This window comes from Tiliqua scincoides, chromosome 5 (assembly GCF_035046505.1).
Source record: "Tiliqua scincoides isolate rTilSci1 chromosome 5, rTilSci1.hap2, whole genome shotgun sequence".
Taxonomy (NCBI): Eukaryota; Metazoa; Chordata; class Lepidosauria; order Squamata; family Scincidae; genus Tiliqua; species Tiliqua scincoides.
In genome coordinates, this window is record NC_089825.1 from 117,196,414 (window position 1) to 117,206,436 (window position 10,023).

Below are 10,023 nucleotides of genomic sequence, written 5' to 3' on the forward strand. Positions count from 1 at the left end.
CTGTCTCTTGGTTATATGAGAATCAGAAGACACATTAGGAACATCAAGATGCTGCCAGTGAGGGATGAGGCTTGGCTAGGCAAGTGAACCTTGGGATGTTTTTGGCCTGTGGTTTCCTCCTGCCACGCAGCACGGGATTCATGGGTGTTTGGGTCTTTGACAAATTTGATGTCTGGGATGATGCTATGGATCCATGATTCGTAGTACGTGAGCCGACTGTATACACCAGGCCGGTTCTCAATGGCACATCCTTCTCCCCAGCTGACAATACCAGCCAAGACCCATGACCATCCGATCATACACACCATAGGACCTCCAGAATCTCCCTGAGAAGGATGAAAAAAGAAATGAGTAGTAGGTGAACAGCTGCCTAGGTTAGCATTTAGGGAAAGAGCTGAAATTCAGTGGAAGAACCCCCTTTACAGAACATCCCAAGTTCAATCACTGGTATCTCCAAGTAGGCCAGTCTGAAATCTTAGAGGGTCTGACCTGGTATAAGGCAGATTTGTATGTTCAACATTTCAAGCAGGGGAATAAATTTCCTTCAAGAACAAGTGTGGCTTGGTAGAGAGAAAGTTGGGTTCAAGCACTGTACCCTGGGTGTGAAACCCAGCTCAGATTCCAACTCACAGGTTGACCTTAAGCAAATTCTCAGCCTTTGGTTCACAATCATTAGCCACTCTCCTGCCATAGTGGAAACAGAAACCAGGAATCCTGGACCCTAGCCTCCCACTTCTCAATTTTAAGTTAGCAAGATTCAGAAAGGGTCCTTCAGCATTTCAAAAGGGACTGACATTCTAAACTGTTGATTATGCTCATTAAAAAAAAAAGTTTGTATACAGAATCCCTGTGTGTATACCAAAGATAGTTTGTGTAAAACTGGGAAGACCTATCAAAAGGGTAGAATTATTTAGGAATGCAGCCCAAGTTTGTTGTATTTGACAATCTTGATCTTGGCATTTTGTTGTTAGGGGCTAAGAAACACATAGGCATTCTCACCTTGCAGGCATCTTTCATGCCCTCAGCGAATCCAGCACATATCATATCATCCTTGATAGCTCGTGGGGGCAAGCCGTCTCCCATGTTGGTGCGGTAGAGGGCACTGCATGTCTTGGAGTCGATGATGGGCACCTGCAACTTCTGGAGCGTTTGTGGGGAGGGAAGGCCAACTGCAATGACAACACCATGCAACCATGTACCAGAGATTTCTAAAGTTCACATTCTGGGGCTCTTCCCACACCAACATTTCCTTCATCAAGCCACTTCACTCAGAATTTCCTAATTCCTTCTTCCACCTTCTTACTTTTCACTATTGTAATGAAACAGATTCCCTATTCTCTCTTACAGTCAGCATTTTAGCAGCCCATCCTTGCACCCTGCTAATCTCCTTCTCCCTGTCTCTGTCCCATAATTCATTCTGCCACACATTTTAAAACTCATTCACAATGTTGCCCAATTGTTCAAAGTTGTGTAGCTGTGACTATGTGCGTAGAAAGAGCACAGGATGCAGTGCTGGCCACAGAATCCATCTTCAGGAGAATTTTAACATTCATGTAAATGTATGCTTGATTGCACGTGGGTGATGCTGACATCTATGGGGCTGGAGAGGGATGGGCCTAATCAGATTCCCAGTGATCAGGGAATGGGACTTAATCACAGTTCTGCACCCTGCTACATGACCAGGCAACTCACAAAAGATTATGCAAAGCAGCAAAATAAATTATGTACATGAACACATTTGCATAATGTATCTTATTTTGCTATTCAATGCAAACAAAGTTAAAGCTTTCCTTTGGATGTTTCTGGGCTATAACAAAATACAACCAGCACTTTATACAGTAGGGATTTCTACTGTATTTCTAATTTCATACAGTGGGCTGAAGTTAGCATTCATGGTGCCTGCTGAGGGCTGGAAGTGATATCATTAAGGGCAGAAGGTCTGGTCTAGAGGCTAGAGCCCATCATTAAGCCCAAAGATAACATCTAAAGGTCGCCAGTTTAAAAACACTGGAAGCCTCCATGTGCCGGGAGACTTTGAAGCTGATGAGCTGAGTTTTCTTGAGTGGGAGACAAGAAGCCAACTGCAGCTGTTTCTCAGTGTAGGAGGCAACATGGACAGAATGAAGACCAGACAGAAAAAGATCCATCTGGAAAGTAGTATGATCTTGAACAACCTAACTTTTTTGTTTATTGTACAAACCCCCTTGGGGGTTTAGAGAAAGCCTGCCCATGTAAATCGCCTTGGCTAAAGTCAAAGGAGCAATCCAATGGCCAGAAAGGCCATTATTGAATACCATTATTAATTATTATTATTATTATTATAAGCAGGAAGTGACATCATTAAGCAGATGATCGCCAGAAATAAACATAGAAACTCATTCTTTGCAAATGACAGAAGAGAAAATATGCAAATCTTGCTCATATTTTCAAGATATGAAAGAGCCTAATTATCACATTGGTCCAATTATAATGGGGGGGAGATAAATTGCTTCCGGGGGCTGCATTTGATCTGCGGGCCTTATGTTTGACACCCCTGGTATATAGACTCAGTCTTTTACTTACCATGAAAATTAAACTTATATTTTAATCTAGTGGGCTATCAGTTTATACCCAAAAAATAATTACAAAGCTTGAAAATGTCTTATTTACCTTTTATATTGTGATGCCAAAAGGAGCTCAGCCAACATATTTCTGAGAGCCACACATTATTTGTCAAAGGGCTGCAAGTGGCTCATGAACCGCAGTTTGGCTGCCCCTGTCATAAGCCGTGTCTAATTGCCCTTGTCAGATCAGTCCCTGCCTCCTCCTCAGGGTTGCCTCACTTCACCCCAGCCTTTCTGTCTCCTGTTCATACCTGAATGGCGCAGGTTGCCCCAGCCAGTGACCCAGCACAGTTTGCCTGGGGGGAACTTCACAGAGGCATCAGGCAGGCAAATTGGCAGGATGAAGTCTGAATAGTGGACCTTCCTGGACAGTTGCACAAGGGCAATATCTCCACTGGTGGTCTGGCCTGCATAGGTGGGGTTGACAATGATCTTCTTCACTCCCAAGCAACATGCTTGTGGGCCAGGATTGGAGAGCTGGGTAACTCCCAAGAGAACCTGGTATTCGGAAAGATCTCTGAACCTGAAAAGATGACAAGAGATTGGGACAAGGTATAGTCATATTGTGGGGAGAGGGATCAGGAGGCATCAACATCCCCAGTTTCCTATTCTCTTCTACTTACTGATAGAAGCAATGAGCTGCAGTGATCACCCAATCATGTGAGATGAGAGACCCTCCACAGACATGTTTATGATTTAGCTGTAAGCTGATTTGCCATGGGAACTCTCCTGGTGCTGTGTCCAGTCCCTTCACAATTCGGTTTAAACTGACGACTGGCTTTCCACAGGCTGCAGGAAAGAGTAGACGTTCTTCATTCAGATGAATTGGGGGCTCAGAGTGCAGGGCACCAAAATCAGATGACTCAAATGCAGAAATCTGGAAGAACAACTTGTTCCCAGCAAAAATCTGTATGGAGGGAGGCCAAACAGAGCGGCACTGCACAAAGAGATACAGTGGGCAGCCTCCTTGGGGAGTGGATACTCTTTTTGTTTCTTTGCCACCACACACTCATGTTTTCCACCTCTGCAGTAAGATAACAGAATCATACCTCTGAAATGGAGTATACATGACAAAAAAAGACAAGCCACAGTCCTACCTGAAAGAAGACTGTCACCAAGGAAAAACAAGTATGTGATATTTGCATGAAATGTACACTCACCCCTGGTTGCTTGGATCTCGTGCACACCTGCAACAAAACAGGACAATAACAAAAGGAGACTCAGAAAACCAAACCAATCAGCTTCACTGGGCCAAAGACATCTGGTACATGTGGGATGAACAAAAATATGGAAGCTTTATTCACTCTAGGTGAATACTCTTGTGTCAGAAAAAGTCCCTGGAAAAAGTAAGATGGATAATCAGAATCAACCACAGGAAGCTATCCACATGTACTATCCTATGGACCAAGAAGTCTTCAGTGTTCCCTGCCCTAAGGAATGGAAGACACAGATGTAATTAATTGTTCCAGAGAAAAGCTTTTTGAGCATGGCTTTGTCGATAAAAGAAAACAACAGGACATTTGCCAGCTGGAACAAAGGGTATAGACACATGCATCAAATTTGCAGAGGGATTAAAATTAGGAGGGAATGCAAACATTTTAGAGGATGTGTTTAACATTATTTAAAAAGTAAATCTGAAAGCTGAACAGACAGCTAAAACAAAGACTCTGCAAGGCTCAAACAGAGAAGCTTATATAGCTTAAGAATTCAACTGGTTCCTGGTTCACATTCCTGGTTCCTGGACAACACTGGAGGGTCCCTTCTTATTTTCTTCTCAGAAACTTAAGCTCAGTCCCATAACTTGTTTAGCCTTTAATTAAGGGGGGGGGGCAGCAATTATCCAAGATTAAGAAGTAGGAAGCAGGGTAGTTGTACATAGAAAAATGGCTCTTGGAAAAATGTTACAGTGGTTGGGGTGGGGCAGCCCAACACGTCTCTTCCTCCCAGCCCACAGGAATCAATGACGCTCGGTCACCAGTTGCAACTGAGAAGGAATAGATTGGTATGCTCATAATTCTCCACTGTCTGGAACTGCAATCTCTCCTTATCCTTCCTGATCCAAACACAAGCCCTGCCTTCCCACTGTGGCATCACCACACTTTCCATTTCAGCTGAGGGCCAGTGCTTCAGAGACAATCTCTTTCTCAAAAACTAATTGAACAAAGCCATAATTTACTTTCCCCCCACCTACTTGACACCGCCCTGAAACCCAATTAAAACGTAATTAAAATCAACTAAAGAAACTATTACGGCCCTCTTTCATAGTCATTAATTATTGTTCTTTAGGGCACTTGTCTGCGGCAGGCTTCTTAAGATCGTATCACTGTCCTCATTTGTAAATTTAAAAAAAGGTGGAGGAAGTTAATTCTTGGCCACAAATTAACCCTAAGGCCTTCTATTCCTCTGAGGTTAAAGACCAAAAGATCTTATTCACTCTCATGACTGGGTCTAGTTCAGCAATTCACAAACTTTTTTTCTGCCTCCAGAGTCTTTTACACACTAGCATGGTCTGGGGGGGGACGGGACCCCAGACAGCATTCTTCCCGGAGGCAGCAATTCTGCCCCCACCAAGATCCTGTCCCCCTCACTTGCATCCAGGGGGTGTTCTAAGGGCCAAAAATGGTCACTTCTGGTTTTTGGCAACCTTCCTGGCCCTTAGAATGCCTTCTATGAACCAAAAACATCTTCTATGTCTTTGGCCCTCAGAAGGCCTTAGAACCCCTGCTAACTGGTTAAGAGGCACTTTTTCAAGTGGGTGCTCCCCTTTTATTTAGCAGGGGGAGAGTAACTGGCTCACCTCACCCCAGCAGTGTCTTTTCTAGTGGCTGTCTGCTGGTGTTGCATCTTTTTTAGAATGTGAGCCTGTCACCTAGGCCCAGCCCAGGCGGCCAGCAATTCCCCAGGAGCAGGGGTCTCCTCAGGGGTAGGGGCCTCCTCGGGAGTAAAACCTAAGCACTGTCAGGACTGGGGTCCCAGGCAAGACACCTCCCTGGGAGTAGGACCTAGTGCCTCCTGGGAGCAGCCAGCAGCCACGTGGGCAGAAGGGGTGGGGCTGGCCCAGCCCAAGGTTGGCTTCATAAGGAGGCTGGACAGCCTAGAGAAAGGTCACTCCTCTCCAGTTGGGAGCAGGGTCAAAGGGAAGGCCAGAGGGGGTAGCCACCCCAGCCTTATTGAGACAACCCAGGCCTCAAAGGGAACTTTGCTTACTTTGGCTCTGGAGAGAGGGACTGGGGGCTGGGAACTCCCCAATCCTAGGCCTGCCTGGGCCCTGGGGGTGAGAGCCAGAGAGGCGAGATTGCAGAACCAAGGACCCGGTACCAACTACCTCCATTGGAGGCTAGCTGATCAAGGGGCAAGCCCGGAGGTACAGGGGGCCCTCCTAAGGACAGCTAAGCTGACCCCAGACAACAGCACTGCAGCCCTCGGGAACCCATACCCCTGGCCAAGAGGCACCAGCTGGAGAGCTCTGCCTGAAACCTCAAGGGGTTGGGAAGGAGCGGGGAACGAGCCTATTGTGCGCTGACGCCACGAGTCTGTGTAAGGCAACGGGGCCTGTGACGTAACAGGCCCCATGAATGTCAAGAGTTTGACTGAGTAAACAGTCTGTGCAAAACAGCTGTGTCTGCCTCCCGTCCTTCTTTCCGCCAACGACCAACTCTCATTGACAGGGTAAGCCCCCCGCGCTCGGTCGCACACCAAGGGGTGGGGGTCTCCGTCTGCCATGGACATTACAGAGCCCTTTTGGGACAGGGAGCCATTAGTTGTTTGATTTTTTTCTGTAAACTACTTTGTGAACTTTTATTGAAAAGCGGTATATAAATACTGTGAATAATAATAATAATAATAGAAGGTGTTCTGAGGGCCAGGAAGGTCACACGTTGCCTCCCTGGCCCTCAGAACATCCTCCACATGTGACCCTAGCACAGCTCTGGTCACATTCAGAGGGGAAGGGGGGTGGCCCTGGAAAGTGTGCCCTGGGGCAACACTCCTTCCAGCTACGCTGCTGCCTTAACATTCCTAAAATGAATCTTGGGGAGTACATGTATAGTGTCTCAGGGAGCTCCAGAGTGCCAGTACATGCACAGAGTATGTACTTGGCACAGCACTGAGCCCAGAGAAGTGCAGGGACAACACCAGGAAACGGGGCAGGGTTTATGGTGATGTGCTTACAGAGCCACTGAAGGGGTCTCATGGAGCCCTGGGTGTCCGTGGAGCATAGTGAGAAACATTGCTCTAGAATGGATGATGTCTGTTCTGTGTGGTGTTTCATGACTTGGGCTTTATCCATCCCCTGGAGTTATGACCAACAGGAGGCTATTTCCATAATACATCACACTGAATCATTAACACCACATTGTTAACATCTATACCAGGGGTGTCCAAACTTTTTGGCAGGAGGGCCACATCATCTCTCTGACACTGTGTTGGGGGCTGGGAATAAAATTTGAATAAATTTACATAAATGAATATATGAGAGATGGAACTTATATGAATAATTTAAGGTCTTGCAATAGCTCAAGGCCTATAAAAGGCCTTGCACAAAGCAAGGCCAGTGTTTCCTTAACTGCCTCCGCTGCATCACAGATGTCAAACAGCAACCAGCCCTCATCCTACAGCTCATCTGAGAGATCGAACAGTCACCCTCATGCTGAGAACAGTTGCATCAGGCCAGCGCGAGCTCCAGCAAGTCGCCAGAGGCTCATTGGAGACTGGGAGCTCCCCACGGGCCGGATTGGGAATCCCTGAGGGCCGCAAGTGGCCCCCGGGCCAGGGTTTTGGCACCCCGATCTATACTGAATGTGGAACCTAAGTGTGTGCATCTTTTGCTTCTAGCAGATGGAAATGGATACAGATGAACCCCATTCATATCTGTTTCAACTGGTTGTGAAGTGAATCTGCTGGAGCAATAACCAGAAATTAAATTTTATTTCATTTTTGTAGAAGAAACTACTTTCCTAGCTTGTAACAAGTCACTCCTGTCCAGAGCTCTGTGCAGTCCCCTCCTTGTGGCAGCCATTTTAATTACCCCTATGTCTCATAATACAGTGCTAGTTACAAAGCATGGTTAAAAACATGGCAACCATCATAAAAAAAAAAAAAAACAGACCAAGAAAGATAATAGTTACAAATATAGTTGCCCTTCCTGTCCTCAGGGAGCCCTTTCCACATTGATATGTTTACCAGAAATGTCCACTGCTTGTCTACCACCAAAGTCCTGCACATTGCTAAAGTTTCTTAGTAGTAGTAATAGACATAGTAGTCTTAGTTCTTGTGATACACCAGGCAGATCTTCTGGGCCTAACTGCTGCCCTCTACAAACCAAAACACACCGTACATTCAGGTAAAACCATGCCTTGCAGGAAAAGAGCTATAATAAGCACTTCGTAGGCACAATCCAAAATACCGTGATGATCTTTGAAGCTCTAAATAGTTTGGGTGGCACATGGGAACCACATCAATCTGTCAGTGCATTTTGGTAATCTTTGGAAGCCTTTGTCCAGATGCTCCTGTAACCTGATGTAAAGCAGGTGGGCAAACGTGAAGAGGAACATCTTGATTCCAGTGCCCTGACTGTGGAATTAAACTGTTCATGATTTTTTGTCTATGTACCTCCCATCTGAGGAGAAGTGCCCCTTCTTGGGTGCCCCTTACTGGGAAGTAAGGAAGGGTATAAAATACCTAAATAATCATAATAACAACCTGATATTCAGCAGGTCAAATCCATCAACATAAGTTGAGCTGTGCATAAGAACCATAAAAATGAGGTCTGTTTACGAACATTTAAAAATAAGTTAGCTTTTAAAGTGACACAACATTTTGTTTATTGCTCACTGTCGCTGATTAATCACTATCTCTATTTTTGCCTTTGGGAAACTGGATTTTTAAAAATGTTTTAAATGAATCATTTATTGGCTTTTAAATCAGGTAGGCAATCAGTTGCAGCAAACGCAATCAATGAATGCAATACACAGAGAACATCAGAAATTTCAGCCAAGGCCTCTGTGGCGGGGGGGGGGGGGGAACAGTGCAGGGTGTACATCATACCTGGGCCCATGGTCAAAAAGGGGGCCCAGAAGCCAAATTTACATTTGAAGGGAGAAGGGAACGGACCCTGAAAGGAACTTCATCCATCCGTCCGTCCGTCTCCCGATAAAATTCCTTTCGGTGGCTCTGAATTCAGCAATGTGTAATGAAGGAAGAGGTGGGGCTCCTTTCACAGTAATCCTTGGTATGAGAGAATGGGTATTCATGAGCATGTCCCTATTTTCACTGAACACGTTCAAATACTTTTTTTTCTTATTCAGTCAAAGCCCAGAAAAAAGATTGCAGGACCTTGTCTACGCATACGGCTGAACGAGGCAGTAGAATCCTGACATGATGGGATGGACTGGACACTTTAGAGTGCAGGTGTAATTAAACAGTTTTAAATGGTCCTTTTTTAAAAAAAACAAACACACACACCTTTATGAACAGTAAACCAGCACAGCACAGAGAAGGCCTTTCTCCAATTTGTTAGTTTTAGGCTGCAGGGAGATCTTGCGAGGAGGAGCTTTCGATAATTGTGTCTCCTGTCAATTGTGGTACAATTTCTTCTGCCACCTCAGCATCCTACTACCTCATTCCAGTGGAAGTACAGACCAGGACTAAGCACTGGATCACAAGCATCTAAGGGCTAAGGACTCAACAATTACTATCATTTATCACAGAATTCAGAAGGATAGTTTAATAAAGAAGGATAGTAAATAATAATAAAGAATAATAAAGATAATAAAGAAGGTTAATTTTTGTTTAGATGGACTGGAGAATGTCTACACATGTCACTTAACACCAGCTGCAATTAGGCTATAACAGAGCCAGCAATATAAGTCTAAGGGCACTGATCTGAATCTCTACAAAACCACAACCATGCAGGAATAATCAATAGAGATCAAAGGCTGAGACAGAAAAACAGGAACTCAGAGGTAGTTAGCAGAGAAAAATATATATATATATATATATATAAGTAAAGACATAATGGGAGGTGGAATGATTTAATGTCTGCAGGAGGAAAGAAGGAATGTTTCTGAAAATGTTTCCTAGAGGGGTGTTAAAAGCAGTCTAGGGAGAACATTGGCTGAGCTGATGTAAATGGAGACAAGAGCTCGTAAAATTAATGGACCATCAAGGAGATGTTAAAATGACCCAGGAAGGAAGGTGGACCAGAAAAAAATGTCCCGATGGAATGGAAACACAATGGAAACTTATCTGCAGGTGAAAAGAGATGTTGGCAGGCTTTATGGGACCATTCATAAGGGAATTCTGGAGAAGAAGTGGAAAACTGGAGAAAAAGCAGACTGAAACACATTTGGCATGGTTCTTTCCTCAAAGAGAAAGATAAATACTCTGGGCTGTGATTTCAAAATTGGAACCATCTGGTTGA

At 44.9% G+C, this 10,023-nt stretch overlaps 1 protein-coding gene across 1 annotated transcript; it reads right to left on the reverse strand.

Annotated features, from left to right (window-relative positions):
- Positions 1–11: 11 nt before the first annotated feature.
- LOC136653400 (serine protease 27-like) lies at positions 12–8,658 on the reverse strand. Its single transcript, XM_066630303.1, has 6 exons — positions 8,649–8,658; positions 3,764–3,790; positions 3,227–3,392; positions 2,855–3,126; positions 1,000–1,169; positions 12–326 (listed from the first exon to the last, which is right to left on the reverse strand). The coding sequence occupies exons 1-6, from the start codon at positions 8,656–8,658 to the stop codon at positions 12–14; spliced, it is 960 nt and encodes a 319-aa protein (XP_066486400.1).
- Between the last annotated feature and the right edge of the window lie 1,365 nt (positions 8,659–10,023).

Bases quoted from the DNA above. Each gene is read 5' to 3' on its own strand.
- LOC136653400 (XM_066630303.1), bottom strand. The intron at 3,127-3,226 runs GTAAGTAGAAGA...TCATCTTTTCAG, and splicing joins GCAGCTCATTGCTTCTATCA to GTTCAGAGATCTTTCCGAAT. The intron at 327-999 runs GTGAGAATGCCT...CATCCTTCTCAG, and splicing joins GCATGAAAGATGCCTGCAAG to GGAGATTCTGGAGGTCCTAT.